This window comes from Onychostruthus taczanowskii, unplaced genomic scaffold (genome assembly GCF_017590055.1).
Source record: "Onychostruthus taczanowskii isolate IOZ18803 unplaced genomic scaffold, ASM1759005v1 scaffold211, whole genome shotgun sequence".
NCBI lineage: Eukaryota > Metazoa > Chordata > Aves > Passeriformes > Passeridae > Onychostruthus > Onychostruthus taczanowskii.
Window position 1 is genome coordinate 254,500 of NW_024499363.1, and position 24,128 is coordinate 278,627.

The following is a 24,128-nucleotide window of genomic DNA, read 5'->3' on the forward strand; positions in this document are numbered from 1 at the left end:
GAGCTGCTCAAGCTCCCAGGAGCTACTCGTGGGCCTGGAGACCAGCTGAAAGAGGAGAGTTTGCATCTGTGTGTGAGGACACTGGGAGACCAGGGAGTTCTGGAGCCAGCTGCTGGGTAGAGCCAATGTCTGAGGCTAACTCCTGGAGAGCTCCAGGGGGTGTGTGTGCATGCCTGCATGCCCATCACTGCAGTAGGGCTGCAGGCCTTGAGGATTTGCGTATCCTGGTGCCAGCAACTGAGGAGAGCAGCTCAGGCTCCAGGGCTTGGAGCCAGCTGCTGGATGGCTGGTCTCGGGCACTAGAGGGATCCATTGTGTACATGTGTTTCCCTCTAACAGGTTCATCCTGATCAGCCAGAGCCGGGAAGAGGATTAGGCTGTTTGTGCTGTGCTTGCATGTCTGCTCTGCTCTCTGCCTCCGGCCAGTCATGTACAGTGTGCGCGTTTATAGACATGCACACATTATAGACTTGGGGATTTTCTGTGCGTGAGTGCCTATTGGGAATACATGCTCAGGCTTGCTACTGGCTGTACCCTGAGGACATGGAACTGAACAGCCTTTTCTCTACCAGGCCAGCTGATTCAGCAGCTCCTAACACTTGAACTTGGAGGGGACCTCCCTGCTCAGAGCAGGGTCAGCCAGAGCAGGTTGCTTTTTAATACCTTAGAGGATGAGACCTGGATAATCTGTTCCAGTGTTAACAACTCTCACTGTAAGTTTTTCTCACCTTCAAACGGAATGTACTACATTTTGGTGCGTTCTCACAGTTGCTTCTTTCACTGGATACCACTGAGGAATGTCTGGCTCCTTTTTTACTCCCATCAGGTATTTATACACAATGATAAAAGCCACCCAAACATTCTCCTCTTGAGGCTGAACAGCTTCCAGCTCTCTCAGCCTCTCCCTGTATGTCAGATGCTCTAATCCCTTTAAAACCACACTGGCCTTTCACTGGACTAGCTCCATTAAGTTTTTACTCTTTTTTGTACTGGGAACCCCAAAATTGGACACAGCACTTCAGGCGTCTCACCAATGCTTAAATAAAGAGGAATAATTGCCTCCTTCCAGTTACTGGTGATGCTTTTGCTGAAATGCAGCCCAGGTGCTGTTGTCTTCTTTTGCTGAAGGGCTCGGGTGCAACTTTCTGTTCACAATGACCAGCAACTCCTTTCCAGCAAAGCTGCCTTCCAGTCCCCAGCTTGTACTGGTGCATGAGACTATTCCTCCCCAGTTGTGAGGCTCTGCCTTTCCCTTGCTTCAGCTTCCTGAATCTCTTCTCATTTCTGCCCTCTATTAAGGTCCCTCTGTGTGGCAGCACGAGTACCCGACGTAACAACCACTCCCACTTCTCTATCACCTGCAGTGACAGGCCAAAGTTTACATGTGCGTGACACAAGCTCATGATCTTGTGTCAGCCTCACCAGGGCTTACCTGCCAGGGTGTCTGCCAGGTAGCAACTTTACTGGTTACCTGTACTTCATGTTAAAAATATCTATTGCTAAGACTGATAACACTAAACACTATGGCACTAAAAACTCAGAGCTTTGCTTTTCAGCTCTCTCTCCTGCTATAGTTGCAGTGACTTGAGTAGCCATGGTCTGTGTTGAATAGAATCCAGCTTTCTTGCATCAGGTTGCAGTTCTTTGGATCTCTGCTTCTCAGCCCTCCTGTCAACTATAGTTAAGCAAGGCCTTCCCAGAAGCAGCAGTGTTAATTTACAGCCTTAAGAACTTAGAGTGTTATACAGTTGTGGAAACACTGTTATCTCTAGCAAGGCACATTGCTGAATGTGTAGCACTCATGTGCACCAACTTTGACTTGAAAAATAAATCTCCAGGTAGCTACTCTTCCTGAGTGGGAGAAAGAAGAATTCTCATTGATGTTCCTAAGACTTTCTCCTGGACAGTCTAGTTTGCAGGAGAAATGTATTTTATCAAACATAACAGTAGTTGCTAATATTTATGATTTAGGAATAATCACAGGATCTGTAAAACAATGGACGTGGACATTAGATAGATATGCCCGTAAGTGGGTTGAAAAAAAATCTGAAGTGATCAGCTGCAAAGGTATCCTTTAATCCTAATGCAATTGCACTTCCATGTTACATCTGCAGTTAAATGGGCAAAGACCATTGGCTGAAACAACTAAAGATGGATGTAAGGACCCTGCTGGGACTTATGTATGCTGAAGGTCTCACTCACATTTGAAATAAGCCAAAGAATTCCAACACAGCCTGCTCTGCCACAGGTTTATTTACAAAATATTATTTACAGACTATAACTGTCTTAAGATCTGATAAATAATAACATTTCCTCCACAGAGAAGGAATAAGACAGACCACCTACACATTTTTCTGTTACAAATACCCTATTCCAGCCAAACAGGACTATTGTCTCTTAAGAAGGGGCAGAGAAAAATGGATGCATATAGGGTTTTCTGTCCACAGCAAAAGAAAAGGTATTAAGCAGTTTGGAGAGATGTAAATCTCCCCGCTGAAGTGTGCATGTGCAAAACAGCAACACACTGAGGTGATGTGATCACTCAAGTTACAGTGGGGTGTGCTTCTACTCCCAGCTTCTCCTCCCAAGAAAGAGGTACACCACAGGGTGGTGTTCATGGCAAGAACAGCTGCATTAAAAAATACATGCCTTACCAGCAGCCTTGTCAAGACTGAATAGTTTGTTCCTGATGCATATAAGAAAGACAGAAGGGTGCTGAAGTGGGAAGGAATGTATGCCAAGGAGTGAATGAGCCCTGTCTCTACCTGTCTCTATTCTTGTGCCTGTTCCCTGAATGTCCCAGTCTATCTTGAACCCTCATCTCCAATCTTAAAACATTATCCACCACCCTCCACCCACTTTGTGTTCCATGTGATATACTGAGGGTCTGAAAGTCCAGTATGAGGACTACAGGGCCTACTTAGTGCTGCACGAAGTCGACTGCAGAAAACAGAATATTTTGTAAGACCAGTGCTCTGAAACGTTGATGGCTGCTGTAGAGCTAAAGCAAGGGGGAACAGAAATGAGAGCAGGTGGTGTTGCCTCATGAGCTTTTTCAGTTCTGGTTGTTTTGCTTTGCTTGTCCAGTCACTCATTTGGAAGCAATTGCCATAGGAATGATTCCAAGTGATATCTGGTAAGGATGGGCATTTTTCAAGCTTAAGAATGCAATGCTGATCATTCCTTAAAGCCTTGGATGCTGCACAAGATCCTCTTCTGGTGGCCTGGAAGTGACACTCCCATCTGTTTCAAGTCCCTGAAGGAAATGGGAAAAGAAAGGAAAAAATTAATTGCTATTCTTGTTCATTAGGGACAAGGATGTGGGTAAGGGCAGAAACAGTTACCAAGCATAAGTTGAGAAAGCTTCCTTTTCCTCAGTGCCTCCTAGTGCACCTACCTTTTCTCTAGAGGGAAGAAACTTCTAGATATTCCTGCCCTCCCCTCCCTGACTATCTCTGCCCACCCAGTCAACTGACCTCTTCTACCTCGTGGCTAGGCCTGTGCTCCCAGTAAATCAGGACTTGTGATTAAATCAGCTTTGTGATAGGGGCCATGTCTCAACCCTTCAGCAGGTCTGAACCTGCTCATTTGTTTCATGTAACTGCCCTGGTTGGAGTTGGCTGAACATCCCTGACAAAATAACACAGCTGTGTTCTGAATCCTTCTGAGGAGCCCAGAAAGACTTACTCTATGACACAACAGTGCCTGGCTGATTGAGTGGGGGGGATATCACTAGTCTATATGGAGTTCATGGCAAGAAAACTATCCTACAAAGTCCTACAAGAGTGGGGAGACGGTCAGGTTAGAGATCTGTTTGCCATCTATTCTTTCCCCTTGCTGTTTGTGTCTCATATAAGTTCAGAGCAGCTGAAGACCCCTGAAGAGCCTCAAGCATGGACACGGGTAATTGGGGAATTTGTCTCACAGTTTGAGCTGCTCTGAGCTCTGGGCTGATTCTTCCCTTTTAGGTCAAAAAGCCAGTCCATTTCCATTTAACTGCACGGAAAAGGAAGGAGAGAAGCCTTCCAAGTAAATCTGAGTGCCTGTTGAGATCGCACAGGGATGAGCACAGCAACTTGTAGCACAGCCTGAGGTGCCCTGTGGGAGCCTGGCTGCACTTACTCAGCAGTGAGCTCCAGAATGGACTCCATGGTGTCCAGGCCGGCAGTGCGGAAGTTGGAGATGTAGCGCTTCATGCGAATGGATTCCAGCCACTCGGGGATGGATCGGTAGGGAATGCCATCGGATCCACTGCAGCTGGGGAGACGGAGTGTTACCCTAGAGACACAGAAACCCTTCATTAGGCAGGCAACCACCTGAAATGGACAGCACTAGGAGCCAGTAACCAAAGGGGAAGCGAGCACCCTCTGCCAGGGCTGAGCCAGCTAATCTGCTCTCTGCACACTGAGGTCAGAGCAGGCCAATGGCTCTGCCCTCTGTCACCAGGAGACAGAGATGACCACTATCTTCCGCACACAGCGCACTCAAGGTGCATCTTTCCAGTCTGCATGGCTCTCACTGCCTCTCCTCCTGCCTGGGACAGGGAGGTGAAGTGCCCAGCTAACCCCTCCTCCTCTGGTGACTGCCTGCTTACCTGGGATCAAAGTCTGCAACAGGCCGGAGGAGCTGGGGACTTGAGATGAAATGCTGCAGCTGTGCCCGTATTTCCTGAAAATGAGGCCGCCTCATCCGATCGTGTGACCAGCAGCTCTTCATGAGTTCGTAGAGGATAGATGGGCAATCCACAGGCGGGGGAAGCCGGTACCCGTCTTCTAAGCTTTTCATCACCTGCACAGAGGACACAGAGAAATCTGGCCAAGAGCAGAGAGAGCAGAAGAGGAGCCAGAGACCTCTGGGAGCAGCCATTCACCACTTCACAGTGTGCTGCCAGGGAGGGGTTGGTGTAGATTACACACATAAAACACAGGGTTTGGGCAGCACGGCACAGGATCAAAACACCTAAGGGATGCCAAAAACTTAAGTGGCATATGCATGTGTTTTCAGTCCTTTACTAGTTTAGCTCCCATATGCCACACAGGACATGTTCATGAGAAGTGAGGAAAAGTGAGGACCAAATGGTCCTGGCACAGTGAGAGAAGGGGAACCAGACTCTCAGGAATAATTTTAACAGCATGTGCTGAGGCTAGAATAAGACCAGACATAATGCACCAGAGCCAGAGGAAGGAGAAAACAAAACCAATAGAAAGTATCCCCAGATCCAAATGCCATGGCTCTAAATGACATGGATTTAAACACTCTTCAATCTGGCTTCTTGCTGTTGACACCTCAATACTTATTGCCCTTGACTTGGCTGCACTGATTTTAAGCAGGGAGGAAAACACACTGCAGGCTGAGGTAGATCTACAAAAGTTTTTCCCACATGCCTCGTTTATCTTTTAAATCAGCTCTTGAACTCAATGTTTGTTACCTCTTGATTGGTCATGTGCCCATATGGCTTGTCACCAAATGACAGCACCTCCCACATGACGATTCCAAAGCTCCAGACATCACTGGCTGAGGTGAAAATGCGATGAGCAATGGCCTCTGGGGCTGTCCATCGGATAGGAATCTTACCACCCTGTAAAACAGCAGAAACATAGTGTATCCAGCATATATCACTGAGTTGTGCTTCTCCAGTGTTTTCATGCAAGGACCTTACAAAGTGGTTCAGAGATTGAGCCCACTTCATTTGAAGTGACATGTAACCACCACACGGAAATTTCTCAAAAGGAGAGAAATATTCTTGGAAAGTAAATGAGTTTAAGCCCTCTGTTCACTTGAACGCTACGCAAAACCTCTGCTGTAAGAGAGGGAGTAAGAGCCTGACACCAGCCACAGCCCTGCTTTGAAGGACACCATACATTAGAATTACTGGAACTTTCATTGAAAGAGACATGGAGATGACTCTAGTCCAAAACTCTGATCACAGCAAGGCTATCTTCAAAGCTAGGTTTAGTAACGGAGTCCAAGAGATCAGATCTCTTATTTTGCTTTCATTTTAACACCACAGTCCCTCTGAATTTCTTAGCAAACAAAATCAACCTGGATTCCAGAGACTAAAGCACCACCTTCTGAACCATCCACACCATGACTTGCAATTTTATTACAGGTTTGCCTCAGAGCCTACAGTTAATTCACAAGGCTGAAAGACTGCGTTTGCATTACCTTGGTTTCATAGGTTCCCTCTGCATCATTCTCCAAAATTCGGGAGAGACCGAAGTCAGACACCTTGCATTGGAGACTGCGTGTGACCAGGATGTTGCGAGCAGCCAGATCCCGGTGCACGTAATTGTGTTCTGAAAGGTAGGTCATGCCAGAGGCTATTCCCTGCAGCATGCTCACAAGCTGCACAGGGCTAAATTTTTCCTCGTTCTCCTGCATGGAAGAAGAAGAAGAAGTGAGAGAAGTGACATTGATCCGCTTGGTTTCTAGTCACTGACCTTATGAACATACAAAAGTGGGCAGTGGTGAACAAGCAAAGAAGCAGTGCTGCAGCCCAAAGGCCCCAACAGGTTCTCACTAAGGGACTGGTGGTGGTCTCCAGTCATCATTAAGCAGTTGCATTTCAACTACCAAAGACGCCACTCTCATCGCTGAACAAACTGGATGGCATTAAGCTTCTGCTGCTGACACTGAAAACGTCAGTAAGTAGAAAGTAACTGGATGTCTGGATCTTACTTCTAGTTTTATCTTAGGGCCCTAAATCCAGGTCAAGTGCAAGTTCTGGCAGTGCACAAGCATATTACAGATTGAACTTTCTCACCCGGAGGAAGGTATCCAGTGCTCCATTTTCCATATATTCAGTGATGATCATCATTGGCCTCCCTTGAGGAAGACAAGAGGGTTTCAGCCTTTTTCAAATTTTACTCATGCCTTTCAAAGCTCTCCATATTCCCCAACACAGAGAACCATGTTCAACCCCAGCTAACACCCCCACTTCACTGGCACAGCTGGCTGCCCCTTCTCCTTACACATCTCCCAATGATCTTGTGCTCCTCCTTGTATTGCACATCCCTGCAGCATCCCTCCCTATCCAGACTTCTCATCTACTCACCAGCTCTAGAAGATCCCTCCTAACACTGCCTCAGGACTCTGTTGGAAATCCATACCTCTCCTCCTTCCCTCATTCTCTGACATGACAATGCCTGTCTTCTCCCTGAACAGCCTCTCTGACAGCAAGGTCTCTAAGAAAGGCCTGAGATATGTGCCAGCTTCTGCTGTTATCCCAGGACTCTCTCACACACTCTTACTTACTTTTGGTGACAACTCCCTCCAGACGCACAATGTTCGGGTGATTGAACTGCCCCATAATTGTTGCTTCACGCAGAAAGTTCCACCACTGTGAGTCTGAATATGTTGACTTCAGAGTCTTGATGGCAACCACAATACGTTCTTTCCCCGGGAGTCGCAGGGACCCACGATAGACCTCCCCAAACTCCCCTGAAGACAACCAGAGGCAAAATGTCACAGACGAACTCAGAGATAGGCAACAAAACAACAGTGTGGGGAAATTGAAAGACAGGGAGAGCAATAAGTAACTCACCCTCTCCAATCACATTCTCCATAGTGACGCAAGAGACATCCAGTTCCTTTGTGAACTCCAGCACACCTCTGCTGGGGTCATCATAGGGTTGCAGGTCTACATAGGGTTTTAACCAGACCTTCTCTGTGGTAAAGGAAAACAAAAGAGCAAATTAACTTTTCAACTTTTTGGACAACATTTTTAAAGCATAACTACAAAAGCAGAAGTGAATCCACGGGCTTCTGACAATGACAGAAAAAAAATCTACCAAACCTACGTTGAAGAGTAGAACTGCTGTGGGAAGAGGCAAATTACATCAGAAAAGCCATGCCAGTGTCTGGTTTCAAACTAATGTTTCTTTTCATTCCTTCCAACACATTCTAGGCTTCCCCCTGGTTTTATTACCCCTTTGAATCTCACCTCGCTCAAAGCCCGAAGTATTGTAATCCGACCGTGCGTGTCTCCGACGAGCCCTCCTGGAACATCAAAAAGAGTTGTGAAAATAAAATGGTCAGCAAATAGCAAAGGGAAAAGCAAGACTTCCAAGGTGTCTGCCCTAGTTGGTTAGGAACAGAGTTCAGGGTAGCATAGAGCAAAGCGGGACCAGACACTGCCCCTACTTGGAACAGTACAGCCGGCAATAAAATGTGATGCTTCATTAACATTTAAAAATAGAGCTTTGTTTTCATAGAAGGAGTTTTGTGCTGAGTTACAGATGAATTTCTGTTTATTTCATGGGTTTTATAGGCTGTCAGTAGAATATCTGATCTTCTTAAAACTAAGCAACAGCAGCCTTAAAGACATTGAGAAGGAAAGTAGAATTCTGTATATGGGTAAAGGACCCCAACAGTAACGGTATATGGAAAATGGTTTGAAATTACTGGACACATGTATTTCCACTCAACTGGTCAGCAGCTATAGAAATGATTGTACCATAACAATGTTTTTAGTCCTCTGTCATGATAACAATATGATACTGCTGGATTATAACAAAACTGAGAAATCACAACATATTCCTCTGTTCCCAACAGCAAACATTATATTACAGTATCAATCCCTCCAATCATGCTAATCAAAATTATTTACTGAGACCCTTTCCATCTTGCTGCAGCATGCTGGTGTTTTTCTTCTCTAACTAACCTTGGCCTATACAATATTCTGTGAGAAATCCGGGCCTCCCTTTCTCAAGCTCCCATGGCTCCACTATTCCTACATCTATACCTTTCTCAATAACAAAAGTCAATACTTACTTTCGCCGAAACATGAAAAATCCCACAATTAGACCAATAAATAGGAGAACTCCAAAGATGATAGAGACTATGACTCCACCAGACAGAGCTCCAGTGTCTGCAGAAACAAAGAGAGAGGCCATATGACTTAAGACCAATATGTACTTGCCTGGAACATACCACCCAGCTTCCACCAGTTAATGGCATTAGGCAAGTTACAGACCCTTGTCTTCCAGGCAGCAGAGCCACCAGATGGGAGTCCTATCACACTGTTATTCATGTGCATGGAGCACCTTCTGGTGGTGATCTGGTTGACTCTTATCTACAATCTTGGTCTTCCAGTTGAGTAATTTATCCCCATGTCTGATTTCCTACTTAAATTCCATTACACTTTCAAAAGTGAAGAACAGATGTTCTTTTCCCCCCACTTCTCTCCAACAATCCTTTCAGATCAGGCCCTTCTTCCTGCTGATTTAAACTATGGCAAAGCAAAGACATGATTTTCCTCAACAGTCTAAAGTGACTCTCTTCTTGTTTATTAAATTAATTATATGCTCCCCTCCCATCAATATCTGGGGCTGGTCCCTTACCTAATTACCCTAACAAAAGCCCCTCACTGCTTAGGACTCCTGAAATAAGTACTGACTTACAAACTTGCAGTCTATCATATTCCTATTTTCTCAAAACTGAGAAAATCAGGTGGTTTCATTCTGTGATTGGATAGCTGTGAGAGAGTGTTCACATAACACAGGCTGTCTCCTTCCATTTAGGTTCTCAAGATAAAGCTAGGCATTTCCACAGAGTACATTTGAATTAATCAGAGAAAATGCTATATTACCTCTGCTGGTCTTTTTAAAACTTATTTCTCATAATTAAAAAAAAAAACAACAACAAAATTAAGAACTTAAAATGCATTTGCATTAATTGAGAAGTAATGAGACTCTACATAATTTTTAATATTTTTCCAAAAGAGATTTAGGAAAACATCCAGAAGAAAAAAACTCCATAAATAATTTTTTAAAACAAATTAAAATATTTTAAAGCAAGGAACAAATGATACACAGATCTGTGTGGGAAAGTGTTTCCTAACATCTAGTCGAATGGCCAGCATCCATAAAGCCTAATTAACACTAGTTATTCTTCCTCTGACTCATCTCACTAAAATTATTAAAAACCATCAGCTTACTTAAGCAGAAATCAAGAGACAGAGCTAATGTCTTTGTTTTGTTAAAATCAGAAAGCTAAGATTTGGAAAGTGAAATAGTATCTTTTATTAATAAATGGAGAAGCATTTAGATATACAGGACTTCTGCAGGAATTTAAGAGATCTAAATTATCAAATTCAGATTTAAATACAAAATTGCCACTTTTTGCAAATCCTCCTACACTAATATTTCTAGACTATAACAGCTAAAAAATGCTCCTAGTATTATCAAACAAGAACCTTCAAATGAAACCTTGCTGGCACTTCTTTTTAATCCCTTTCATATTCAAAATACCTTTGTCTTGGCACGATAACATGATTAACTTTCATTTGAAATAAAGCATAATATTGATGAAAGTATTTTCTAACTTATTCTTTCTTAATCAAAACAATTTTTCATGATAATTTACATATTTTTCACAGGGCCTGGGTAGTACATTATTTAATTGGTTAAACATTTTTGTTATCATCATTTGTCACTGTGACTTCATGAAGATTTTACCAAAAGCTCCTGGTGCCTTTACATTCCAGTAATGGTATCCCAACTCCTTATCAGCTTTTACACTGTTAATCTAACTATTTAGTTACATTAAAGTATGCCTTAGCTTTCTTCCTTGTGTCCTTATTTCATTACAATAAAATTAGTCTTTGAAATGCAGCACTTTTCTAAAGTTATCCATAGGGTCAATAGGAGTCTGTGGGATGAAGAGAGAGCAAATTCCACTAGAGAAAACTTTAGATTAAGGGGAAGCTTCTGGGTGACCCAAGGAAAGAGGAGGTTGTGTGTCACGCCTATGTATGATGTTCTTTGACACAGGAGAAAGGTCTTCTTGTGGCCCTGACAGCTTGGCCTTCTACACATTGTACTTTGGTGAAGAACTTTTTTCAGTGGCACATACCATCTCTTTGGGCAGAGCTACATTCAGGAGCTGGCCTACATACAGTGGAACTGATAAAGCTGGAAAAAAAAAAAGCTGAGGTTCTCTGAGTTCTCCTTTTCACTAGGAACTGGCACACAGAAGGAGGCATATGGTAATCATTAGACCAGCACTCAAACTTAGAAATATTTGCCAAATTAAAATGTCTTTCAAGAACTAAATGAAGGTCTGGTTAATTATTATGCCAGTACAATACAATAAACTGAGACAGATCAGATCTAAAGGGGAAAGTGCAAGCAAATTTTTTAAGATGACAAGGAAACAAGAAAAACGTCTTTTGTCTCTACAAAGCAACAGGCGTAGCTCTGGTGACAAGGAACTCAGGAGAGTGGTGTCTTGCCTTACAGCCAGCAGAACACAAAAAGAGATCCATGTACCACGAGAATGTACAATCTGATGGGGAAGTGAGTTTCTCCCAGATGAGATACCAGTGCTTGGCCTTTACCTGGTGGAAGGGTGCGAAATTCCTGCTCCGGGGAGTAGGGCCCAGGCCCCAGGGGTGTGATGGATCTCACACGGAGCAGGTAGGCTGTGTCTGGCTGCAGGTCTCGCAGAGTGACATTCGGCTCAAGAAGGTGCTTCACTGTGTAACGTGCCTCCTCCCCCTGCAGGAACCAAACAGGATCAAGTAACAAATGCATGCTGAACAAGAGGATACTTCCACCCCTTTGGGTGAAAGGGGGAAGAGCAAATCAGGCAGGCCTTACCTTCTCAAAGAACATGACCTCATACTCCACCGAGGTCCGGCTGCGTTGCCGTGGGGCAAGCCAAGAAACAGAAAGACTACTGTCATCTCTCTGTGTCAGAATAAACTGGGATACTGTCACTGGAGCTGCAGTGGGAGAGAACAGAGAACATGAGGGAGAAATACAAACAATGAAAATTATGTCCTCTCTCCACCAGAAGCTCTGGTCATACCATGCAACTGGAACTGAGTCGCATTGCCACTGTCATTTTTTTCTTGTGTGGTGGAAGAGAAAGGAGGTCTCTGGTTCTAATTAATTGCTTTCTGTGAATGGTGTGCTTCTGCCCAAACAGTGGAAGCATAACTGTGTTTGGCCCTCAAAACAAAATCCATGTTCCAAGAAATTACATTTATTCCAGAACTGCACTGAAAGTGTCCAATCTGAAATAAAAAATATCAGGATTTTATGCTCCTACAGCAGCAGCACAGCTACCCTATGTAATGATTTATGAATGCAGCTGCATTGCATAAGTGTACAGTGAAATTCAATGCTCAAAATCTCTCAGCTGACTGCAAATGCATGCTGTTCATGAATAAAAAGATAATTCTCAAGAGTCTGCAAGGACTGAGGAGTTAAGCCTGGCTCTCTCCTTGTCCTTCATCTTCATCAGGAAGTGATGAGGCAAGGCAAAAGTAGCTCTGCTTTTCTAGCTCAGAGTTGTGCTGCCCCCGCATAGCATCAGGAAGAAAAGTCATATTTAGTTACTAAATTAGAACTCGGGGAATGCACCAAGGGCTGTTGAGCACTGTGATGTCACCTTTCTATAATCACATTTCATGGTGCTCTGGAAAGTTTACAGGACAGCCAAACTAGCCAGATTGAAGCTAACCTACAGAAATGTGTCAAGATTTAACATCCTCATCCCTACGTGCTTTCAAACCTTTTATTTTCCAGTTACACCAGGGTTTCAGTTGTGTTTGGTGTTTCGCAATATCTGAGTCACAGGAAATATTTCATGACACAGCCCTCATTCTTCCTGTCACACAGGTAACAATACTTAGGCTGTGTGACAGGGAGGGCTTCATCCTCCTCATCTCTGTTAAGTTCTTGGTGGATTCATAGCTCTTGGTGGATAATGATTACTGCTACATTGATTTGCAAGGAATATGACTAATGGACTTCACATGCCAGAGGCAGAGTTACTTTAGAACCCTTATCATACCATACCAACACATGTATCAGGCAGAAGGAGAAGATGGAGAAAGCTTAAATATTCACAGAGATTCCTCTTCCTTTTCATGATGAGCAGGAAGAAATTCTCTCTGCTTCTGCTAACCTGCATGTCCAACTGAGACCCAGACAGCTGGAGCAGTTCTCTGTGGAGCAGGACCCATTCCTGAGACACCATTATGGGCTTCCACAGTGAATGTGTAATTGGTGTAAGCTTCTAGGCCATCCACATCCACTGCAGGTTTCGTGAGACCAGAGGCACTGGGGGAGAACACCACGCCAGCCTCACAGGGCTCACAGGACAGGAATTGACAGCGCTGGCAGAAGACTGTGTAAGTCAGGTCCTTCCTCCCGCCGTGGTCACTGGGCGGCTGCCACCACAGACTCAGCTGGGTGCCAAGGAGGGAGAAGCTGACATTGCGGGGAGCCGAGGGTGGGCCTACAGGGAGCACAAAAGGAAGTGTTAGATCCAGCTGTTAATGCCCAAAGTTCTGTGACAGCTTCCCATCTCCTGATGCACTTCAAATGGAGCCCTCTAGCCACCCCAGCCTCTCCCTATCTGATCTCTCATTCCCATTTTCCAACCTTTTGTTTTCTCCCCCATATCATTGTTCACGGAATCACAGAATGGTTTGGGTTGGATGAGATCTTAAAGATCTTCTAGTTCCAACCCTCCCGCCACGAGCAGGAACACCTTTCACTAAACCAGGCTCCTCCAAGCCCCATCCAGCCTGGCCTTGAACACTTCCAGGGACAGGGCACCCACAACCTGTTCCAGTGTCTCATCACCCTCTTCATAAAAAATTTCTTCTATGTGTCTCGTCTAAATTCACCCTCTTTCAGTTTAAAACCATTGTCCCTTGTGCTGTCACTACAGGCCTTGGTATAAAAGCCCTTTCTTCGTCTTTCTTGCAGACCCCACTAAGTATTGAAAGGCTACAAGATGATCTCCCTGAAGCTTTCCCTTCTCAGGCTGAAAAACCCCTCCTCTCTCAACCCTTCCTCATAAGAGAGGTGTTCCATCCCTACAATCATTTTTAGGGCCCTCCTCCGGACCGATCCAATAGATCCCAGTCTGTCTTGTACTGGGTGCTTCAGACCAGGATGTAGCCCTCTAGATAGGTCTCATGAGAGCACAGTGGAGGAAGAGAATCCCGTCCCTCGCCCTGCTGGCCACATGCTTTTGACGCAGTCCAAGATACACTTGTCTTTCTGGGCTGCAAGCTCACACTGCCAGCTCATGCCCAATTCTTCACCCACCAGTACCCCCAAGTTCCTCTCTGTGGTGGTGCTCTCAGTAAGTTCATCCCCCAGCCTGTTTGGATATTGTTCTTTCTTTCTGCGTGCGACTCACGGGTGCAAGCAATGTTCTGGCCCTCCGAAGGCGCTCGGTAGAAGCCTGCATTGCAGGGACAAGACGTAGCCCCTGACTCGTTGGACAAGCTGTTGGGTGGACACTTCAGGCAGCGTTTAGCATCCAGGGAGTGGCGGTAGAACCCTCGCTGGCAGGCTGTGGAAGGACAAGCAAGCCAACATAACATAACCAATAAACCCAGATCAACAAAAAACTGCCTGGCGGTTTTGCTCAGCTTCTTGAACACTCCTTTATCTGCCTCCATTTTTTTAGTTTACAGAAATATTTAGGTTGAAAGGAACATCTGGACACCTGGCAGTCACCTAGATCAGTCATCTCAGAGCAGATAGAGAGAAGATGCAAACACAAGCTCGCATCAGTATTATGACAGGACTTGCAGACTGAAGCAGGGGGACCTAATTCCTCACAGATGCTGTATGAATACAGAATCCAGTCAACCTCAGAAACGTCTTCCAATACAAACCCAGATTGGTCCTCACCTTGTCCTTCAAGCTTTTCATACCACAAATAAGAATAGTAGCTACAAATCCTTGCACTCCTCAGAGTCTTCTGCTTGCTGACTTCATATGAGTTAGCCAGTAAGCTTCTTAGCAGAAGCATCTTTGCAGATTTGAAGTGTTGCACCAGAGCATGGCCTGGCAGGGCCCTGGGGGATATCTAGGAAGCTATCAGTTCACCTCACAGCATCGAGTGTAACTGGCTATGGAGCCAACACAGATTGCAAGAGAATAGGTGACACACGCTTTCTACTTCCAGTTCTACAAAAATGAGCAGCCACACTCTCCCAGTATAACCTCTGACCACCTGTTTTTGCTGTGTTACTATTAGTTCAATCCACAGAAGCACTGGTCAGCTTACCAGTTGTCTCAAGGTCAATGCTTCACCTCTACGGTTGTAGCAGGGAGGAGAAAATCAGTGACGGAGCTTAAGGCAACCTGTGAATTTAATGGTTTGCCAGCCTGTGCTAAATGAATCAGAAGTTCTTTAGCTAAAGAAACAACCAACCTATTGCTAATCAGAGGTTGAGAAATGCATAGACTAATTTTCAATTTTCTGCCAGAGCTACCACTTTGCATTTAACTTGTGCATTGAGGGAATGACCCTTTTTATATTGCACTATAAAAGCAACAATATCCTGTGTAATCCTCAAGAGATCCCAATGGAGAAAACCATCTGTTCAGGAGCTTCACACAAACAGCTTTCTGTGGTGGAGCATAGTATAGGAAATGATTCTTTATCCAGAAGACAAAAAAAAAAAAAACCCACCCAGCCGTTCCTACTATGTGACAAAGAGGAACATCTGAGGGACCTTGAAAACTTTCCACTAACACAGGCCAAACAAGAGTACTCATCATCAGTCTGCAGAAGGGATGCTTAAAGAGCCTAGAAAAGAGAAGTAATCACAAGTAGGAACAACCAGCACCTTCTGATTCTGGGAAATGACAGAACCACTCAGGAAAATCTATCATTCTGAGATACAATCATGCAACTATGTGATTAATGATAGCAAAGGCCATTGAAAATAATTACAAGGCTCAAGTATTGATTGTCACAGCCTAAAGAGATTCCACTTACACTCCAGATCAAATAATCCCTTTGAGTAACAGGCAGTAAAAGTTACTTTGATCTTCAGGCTGCTCACAACTGAGAACACTTCTACAGGCTGGACTGAAGATGAAAGTTTTGAGGCCTCCTGCCACTTTGTTCCAGCATAAGATTTGAGAGTCCCTGACATTGGATCAATTTGGGTCAGGAGAGCTTTGACATGAAAAACAAAGTGCATGGCCACATTCTTGTATAACACAGAGGTGCTGATGTTGCCTGTGTAATACTACCTGCCACAGATACGACACAATATACATACACTCTTATCAGGCTGAGACCGCCTGCAAGTAAATGATAGAAATTTGGGGTTGGGAACCTTTGCAAGAATCACAGAATCAGTCAGGCTGGAAAAGATCTCTGAGACCAGCAAGTCCAAGCTGTCATTGAACACTACCATGTGAACTGGACCATAGCATTAAGTGCCACACTCAGTCTTTTCTTAAACAATTCCGGGGATGGTGACTCCACCACCGCCATGGGCAGCTCATTCCAATGTCTAATCACCCCATCTGTGAAGAAATTCTTCCTAATGTCCAGCCTAAACCAGATAAAGACTATGTCCTCTTGTCACTACTTGCCTGGGAGAAGAGACTGATCCCCGCCTGGCTGCACCCTCCTTTCAGATATTTGTAGAGAGGGATAAGCCTCCGTGCTGAACACCCCCAGCTCCTCCAGCCGCTCCTGATAAGACTTGTGTTCCAGGACAGGTAACTCCGACCCCAGGAGAGCCTCTGTTCGACCCCAGCGCCACTCCAGCCCACCGCCCACCCCTGCTGTGCCACGGGCGGTGCCGAGCCCCTCCAAGCAGGAGATGCCTTGCAGGGAGCCCACAGCCTGGCAGAGATGCCGCAGGGCGGGAGCTGCACGGGGTACTCGGCTCCAAGGGACACATTCAGGAGGCGAGGGCAGCAGCGGGGACACCGCCACACGAGCTGGCGGCGGCGGCCGGCAGGGGGCGGGAGCGGCCCGCGGAGCCCGGCCCGGCCCCGGGGGCGGCTGCCCGCGGCGGGGGAGGCGGGCGCACAGCCAGCAGCCTCGGCCCCCGCCCAGCCCCGCCGGCCCCCGGTTTCCCCGGGCCTTGAGCACCCGCTCCGGGCGGCACGATGGGAAAAACGAGTCTGGGAAAGGGCCTGCTCACCAAGCACCAGAGGGCAGAGAGGATGGCTGGGCCGCTTCCCTCATTCCTTATTCCTGCAGGTGCCCCTCGTGAGTCTGCCAGCCAGGCCGGGAAGGCTGCAGGCACCAGAGCGGGCTGGCGGGGAGCTCGGCTCACCTGCCGGCCTGCAGAGCCCAGCAGGGAGCCAGAGCACAGGCCGGGGCACAGCCGGCCTCCGTGGGCACAGCAAATTGCATACTTGAGGAAGGTAATCACGAGCTCTGGGTTTATGGGCAGCAAAGTCTGAATGCTCTGGGGCAGGCATAGCTTTTCTGGGACTCTGGGGTGGCTGAGCCATTCTACACTCAACAAAGCTTTGGGAATTGATGGAGAGATTGAGGGAACTAAGTAAGGACCTGATCTTCTGGCTTTCTTTTGTCTCCTGTCCTGTAACAGAGGTCAGGTTCTTTTCTCTGTTAAAAGGAAAGGTACAGCTTTTTTTTTTTTTTTCTCCTTACTCCAGGCAAAACTCAGAATGACACTGCCAGGTCTTCCATCATTCACACTTTACATGGCTGAAGAAGACCTCTGTCCATTGCACAGTCTGGTCTTTTCTGCTGGGGGAGCTGATCCTAAGATATCCCCCCCCCCCTGCATTCTCCTTCTCCCCTGATGCTCCAATAAGACACTATTCTGGTCATGAAGTACCTCTCCCTACTCCTTCTAGGTTCTCCCCTCTTCCCTTCTTCTCCTGGGAGACCTCCCCGGTCCCTACTAATCCTGCAAAACATATTTCTGGCTGCAGCTGTACTTGGGTGGAGTGGGATGAAAGCACAGATGTAGAATGAACCTGTGCTGCGATAGCAGCCGAGGCTTGTCCAGACATGACGGCTTCCCTGCCCCTTCCCAGAGGAGTGCTCTCAGGAGGGCGGGGAGAGCTCTGTAGCACCTAAGTGGAAAAACTGGCTGGGCTGTGCAAGGAGAGGGGATTGCTGCAGGAGGCCAAGGATCTTGTGCTTCAACCTTCTCCAGCTCCCCAAGCAAAACGAGCAGCAAGCAGTAGGGATTCATAGAGACACCAGCTCCCTGTAGCAGAGCAAAGCAGAGACACGGGGCACCTGCTGAATCTGAGAGCGCTGCATGGATCCCTATGGCCTTAGCTTTGTGCCACACAGCTCTGACAGCAAGAGCAGAGATCTGCTGTCTTTTACCTCTCTCCCCGCAGTAATACATATCCCCCAAAACACCACACATGTCAAACTAAGTTGCTTTAAGAAGCTGAATCTTGTATCCCCTGCAGCCAAGGGAGAGCCCTGAACTTCTTACTCCAACAACCCTTGCTTGCTGTGACTCCAGTACCCTGGTGACTCTTTTGCTTGCTAATTGCTCTTCTTCAGAAGAGCAGGCACCACGCTATTGCGCAATATGCTTTACATGGTTTCCCATGGCAGAAAAGCCATCCCAGTCCAAGAAGAATGAGGGACAGAGGAGAAACCTCTCCCCTCTGCCTCTCAGCTTTCTAGTCATGGGACAAATACCCTGCTCTGTGTGTCTGACCCGTCTGCCCTGAGTGAACAAGGCTGCTGTTCAAGGGTTGAGAACCAGTTGTTGAGTGAGTCAGTGTCAATCACACAGTTACAGCTCGCAGAAACCAGCTCCAGAGCTGAAAGCTCCTGGATGAAGCCCAAGAGGGAGTGGAGAGGTGTGTGCAGGTCTTACACCTGACACATGAGGAGAAAAATCACAACTGACTAAGAGAAGCTAAGGAGAAGGAAAGGAGAAGGAAAGATATAAGATACAGAGGGCAGGCAAGAGAGAGGCAGACCACACTAACTCTCCTGATCCCACTTTCTGCTTACAGATACTCTGATCTTTAGCTCTCTGGAACCTCTCCCATGGCCTACAGCTAGTGTCTGCATACTCACCTACGCAGCTCCCATCGACTTCCTCAAACCCCACAGCACAAAGGCATCGGCCCACTGGTACCAGCCACTCCCCGTCAGTGCTGCAGTGCATCCTGGGGGGAGAGCCCACTTCTTCAGCTGCGTACTCCACACAGACTCCAGGCACTTCTGTCAGCCCCTCTGACCCTGCCAGCGTCTCTGGAAAGCGGGCCAGGCCCCGCACCGCCTCCGGGCAAGTCTTGTAATACACTCGGACAGACACCATCGCTACACAAGCCCCAGAGTTCTGGAAAGCCAGGTAGAAGCCCCGGCGAGAGAGCTTCCCAATGGGGCACACTTCTGTGTTCAGCTGCATGGCCCCCGACTCGATGTCTCTGCTTGTGAAACTTCGATCTGCTGCCACAGTGTTGAGCTACATGAAAAAGAGAAAGACAACAGCTTCACCATCTGAACAGGCCACAGCAGCTGAGATACCCATTCCTCTCAAGCCTCTTTTATACTAAGGCCTTTTAGGGGTTGTCTGGTCAACTGCTTCTAACGCCACTGCACTGTATGCTTTCTTTGCACTTGGAAGAGGTGTTAAAAATGGGGCAAGCATATTTCCCTGCCTCTGTACCTTCCATCATCTCCTTCAACTGCTTTGTAGTCATTCACTGGTCTTCTGCAGTACCCCATGTTTTGAGTCTTTGATTTCAGAGATCTTCAGGAACTGCCCCTTTTCTGTCATAATTTTCTTTGCAAGTTGCATGCAGTAAATCTACACCACTCAAGAGCTGTGCTTTGAAACCAACCAGGGAATTACAGCCACTTGTTTTTAGGCTATAGTTGCTGCAGTTCAGATAATCAACTGTAAGGTGCTCCTTGTGCAGCACTCAACATATTTCAGGACTGTAGGTACTTGGGTGAAAAATGCTCCCATACTTTTGCATTCCCACTGCCTCTGCAAACAAAGGGTAAGAATGAATGAGTGGGTGAGGATATTTTCCATGCTTGAGCAAATGGGAAAGGCCTCTGTGACACCCTGTGACATGGAAGAGCAGGACTGCAGGTGGGGTGGTCTTTCTTCTTGGTGGGAGAGCCTGATAACTGATCCTCTCCTCTGCAGGCCCCTTCCCATTGTACGACACCACCCACTCCTTGTAGTTGGATGGGAGATGAAAGGCTCTGTAGAGCAGCTGCGTTTGGCAGGGATCATAAAGCATGTTTAGGAGTTGTGGAGGTATCGCACAAATTCATGTTGTAGGCTGCAGGGGAGGTGGAGGAGCACTGGGGAGGGAGGGGAATCAGTTACCAGAGTTCTGCTCTGCCTGTGGTGGCATTTATTACTCTTTGTTTCCATCGCATCTCATTTAAACTGCAAAGGAACGGGCAGGTCTGTGGCTTCTATTAGAAGAGAATGGGCTTAGAGAATTTTCTCTGAAAAAAAAGCAGAGGTTTTCTGTCCTGCAGTTCCAATGTTTCCATGGCAAGAGAGCACAACATTGGGGAAAACAGCAGGTAAAATACAGCAGTGCTAAATACCTTAACACCAGGGAGAACTTCACTGTAGCAAGCCATCACCTCCAGGTTTTTGAAACAAGACCCTATACCTCATGGCAATCAGAGTAAATAATCAGGACCACTGAGACCTGAACTGGATTCTGTTCTCTGCTTGGTCTAATCTTGTTTTATTCCCTAAGGCAAATAAAATTCCTTTGGTCTCTGCTTTACTATTTCTAAAAATTGGTGTAACCATCCAGCCCTGTCACAACCCTTTAGAATCCTTACCTTCGTGGTGTCTGGTTAAATAAGAGGTTACACAGAACACAGGTCTGATCTCATTTGAAACCTCCTATGCCTCCTGTGGCAAAGAGTGCTCTGAGCATCACAGAGGGCACCGGGGGTAAAGTTTACTCTAAGGACAACACTTACTATCCCATGCCCTTCCCTACATGCTGGTTCTCCTGGCCTGTCCCAGCCAGCAAGACACACCTAGCTTAAGCTGAAAGATATGACAACTTTAAGCCTGAAAGATATGACTCAGTCTTCACCCCCAGCAATACAGACCTTGGTGAACAGTGGGCGGCGAAACTGGATCCCAACATCTTGTTCAGACTCCATATAATAGAGGTTGAAGGTCTCTTTGCAGGTCACCACTTCACCTTTGAAGCTCTTGCAGTCCCTCACAGTAAACTTTAGCTCCACATAAACACGCGAGGCTGCCTCACCCCGATAAATCCAGTTGGTGCGAAGCCAGTGATCGGTGTCACCCTCGGAAAGCACACTGCAGTCCTGGTACATGTAGATTGGGGTACCATTTATCATCTGCTGCACCTCGCTCCACTACTCCCAGGGGAGAAGAAAACACATACTGTTAGACAGGTGTGAGAAATAAGTTTCACTTCAAATATGACAAAATCGTGCCTAAAAATCAGTTCTTTCACAGGGTTCAGGGCTCGAAGCCTCACCAGCTAAAAGTCTCTTACACTCATCAAAACCTGCATCTGGTCTAGAGCCCCTTGGCTACCTAAACTCTGTACACAGGGGGCAAAGAGGATCCTGCAATTTGATCTGACTTACGCAGACCTTGGTACATCCCCTTCATCCTACCTTGGTTCCAGTTTACTTCTTCCATGCACTGCCTTATCTTGGAAATTGAGATAAAGACCCACTACTTCTATGTATTGGCCACTTCTCTCTGCCACAGTTTACATCCAGGGTGTACAGTAGGACCTACCAGACCAGGACTATTATCTGCCCCTGGAAATAATGCACAGCATTTGGGAGTAAGAGAAAAGATGGCCTGGCATAATGGAAAGGTAAATTGCAGAAGGACTGTTCTAGAGCAAGCACTCATTAACTCGGACTTCACACTTCTTTAAGTGGGATATTTTGCAAAACTTAATTTAACTGTTAAAACTCAGTTGATTTTCCTGAGTTCATATTGCACTAAGGTTCTGCATCTTCCCCAGGCCAATAATGGCCGAGGGGAGGACACGGGCCCAGCTGGTTATATGACCTTACTAATATTATTTGCATGAATCTAATAAAGTTTGATACTGATTTTAACATATGCTTTTGCCAAATCTTAGGTGGCTCTAGTTTTTCTTTCCTTACCACAGGTTGGATACAAAATGCAAAGAACGTTCTCTTTTGAGTAATTCACATATGAGAACTGAACATTTGGAAAGCAAGGTTTTGTCCACAGGGAAAATAACTTACATCCTTTTTTCCTCCAATGCTAAGACTGCCTTTCTCATTATGCTTTAAATGTTTAATCAAATTAAATTGAAACAAGTGCCCACATAAGTACTGGCACAAGTTTAAGCATCTTTGTTTTAAATCACACCCCAGGTTAAGATGCAATTTAAACAAGGCCTCAATCTCTGTGTTACTCCAGACTTGTCAAATCTCATGGGCTGAGCATGAGATTCACACATTTCTGCTGCACCACCACCTCCTGTGCTCACAGCTCAACAGCTTTTCTCCCCATAGACCAGGTCACTCTGCTAGTGGAATACAAGAGATGGACCCACAGAGTGCATAAGAGGCTCTGCTTTCATGCCATGAGTTAAAGTATACCTCCTATATACCTCCTTCACAGCCCCACTCTGAAAAGTATTGGAGAGCCTTTTCCAAACTAGCAAGTCCTGCTGATAGCACAAGCTCCTCTCTGCATGATTTCAGCCTTTTACCTAAGTGCATACTAGCAGTCTCCTCCCAAGAAGTTCTGGGGATGGTATCTATGTGTCCCTTCTTGTTCCCTTTTTTCTCCACATAATTAATCCCCAGTGTTACCCCACCCTCTTAATCTGATCCAGCTGGCATAGACCTGCAGCACACAGGATTTACACTTATTTCACTCACTGAAGGTCAAAGGATTTATGATAGCACAACAGAGAAAGAGACTGATGGATCAATCCCAATTGATCAAGCAGAAGGGACAATCACTTAATGACCTCTTGCAGTCTATAACTGAAAACCTTCTGGAAACTGTTACACAACTGAATTTACAATGCATCCTGAAATAGACTGGAGTAGAAGAAAATAAGCTAGGAAGGAGAATAAGAGTAAACTGGCTTTCATACACTGCCAATGTTAGGACTGGCTTTTAGAAGCATTTTTCAATGTGTGTCTGCCTGGGAAAAACATAATTGCATTTGGAGGCTGAGAATTAGACAACTTTCCATTAGCAGTTTGTCCCAAGGCAGTACCACAGACAAGTGTCACCAGAAAGTGGTTTTTGCATGTCTCACTGAAAGACATGAGCTGTTGTGGTGCCCGTACAGAAAATACATTTTTAAAACTTACATGATACAGGACCAAAGTTTCACTTTCAGTGGTGACAGCTCTAGTAACAACAACAACAAAAATTCCTTTAAACTATACTGCTGGAAAAAAAATCCAACTGCTAACTCCTGTATTTCTTAGCTCATCTCAGCCCAGCTTCTTCCAGACACAGTTCTTCAGGGCAAAGATGCTTGGCACTGACAATTGCACAGTTTCATATGCAGTGTGGTGCAAAGAAATAACAAGGGAGTCAGACATGTTTTTTCTAGACTCTACTGCTGATGGGTAAAGGAAGTAAAATGAGAATATTATTTATGCTAACAATACAGAACTATTGTTAAATATGCTTCTGACTTCTTTTCATTATTCAGTGAAGCTTTTAAATTCAAAGTAGTAGAGGAAAACTGTTACATACAACATTTAATGAAAGGGTGATGAGACCAGAGGCCCATCCTCAAAGAATCTGCTGCAAAATCAAAATGTATGCCTCTGATTTTTAATGTAATGTTCTTAATAAACATGTGTGGTAAAGTTTGGCTCAATCAATATTAATTACTTGCCTCTGCAGTTTGTCTGCCAATGACATTGAATCAACCTCCTTTGATAATGTAACTTTTTACCCACTTCATTCCAGACACTGTTGCCTTACTCCAGTTGGCCACAGAATAGGTAACATTCTTCTAGAAGTGGAGAACAGTGTTAGTCAGACTTCCTTATTTTAGCAGTGAGGGAATTTATGTTTGTTTTTTGTGTTTGTTTTTTTTTTTTTTTTTTTTTTTTTTTTTTTTTTTTTTTTTTTTTTTTTTTTTTTTTTTTTTTGGGAGAAAACTTTCTCATGAGATTCAGAATCATAAAAAGATTTAGGATGGAAAAGACCCTCGAAGATCATATAGTCCAGTTCCCTGCTCCAAGCAAACTAAAGAGTTCTTAAAGTCTTTGCATGTTATTCTTTAAAATGCCTTTTAAAGTTTTTTTTTTAAGCCAAGAGTCTAAACTGTCCTTAAACTAGTCTTCAAACTCTTAAAATCTTTTCGAATTCTTTAAAAGTTGCTAAGAAAACAAATTCCAAT

The 24,128-nt window shown here is 45.5% G+C and overlaps 1 protein-coding gene across 1 annotated transcript in view; it reads right to left on the reverse strand.

The window, feature by feature from the left end:
* Positions 1–2,235: 2,235 nt before the first annotated feature.
* The window catches only part of EPHA1 (EPH receptor A1), a 33,818-nt gene continuing 11,925 nt past the window's right edge, over positions 2,236–24,128 (reverse strand). Inside the window, exons 3-18 of the mRNA XM_041404525.1 lie at positions 20,836–21,111; positions 18,811–19,201; positions 14,164–14,319; positions 12,916–13,248; positions 11,601–11,725; positions 11,339–11,498; positions 8,773–8,869; positions 7,943–7,998; positions 7,544–7,666; positions 7,255–7,440; positions 6,764–6,825; positions 6,166–6,375; positions 5,429–5,578; positions 4,595–4,788; positions 4,123–4,278; positions 2,236–3,256 (exon numbers count right to left, since the gene is read on the reverse strand). Of these exons, the coding sequence (XP_041260459.1) occupies positions 3,178–3,256; positions 4,123–4,278; positions 4,595–4,788; positions 5,429–5,578; positions 6,166–6,375; positions 6,764–6,825; positions 7,255–7,440; positions 7,544–7,666; positions 7,943–7,998; positions 8,773–8,869; positions 11,339–11,498; positions 11,601–11,725; positions 12,916–13,248; positions 14,164–14,319; positions 18,811–19,201; positions 20,836–21,111 (2,754 nt within the window). The 3' untranslated portion in view covers positions 2,236–3,177. The remainder of the gene's footprint in view (positions 3,257–4,122; positions 4,279–4,594; positions 4,789–5,428; positions 5,579–6,165; positions 6,376–6,763; positions 6,826–7,254; positions 7,441–7,543; positions 7,667–7,942; positions 7,999–8,772; positions 8,870–11,338; positions 11,499–11,600; positions 11,726–12,915; positions 13,249–14,163; positions 14,320–18,810; positions 19,202–20,835; positions 21,112–24,128) is intronic.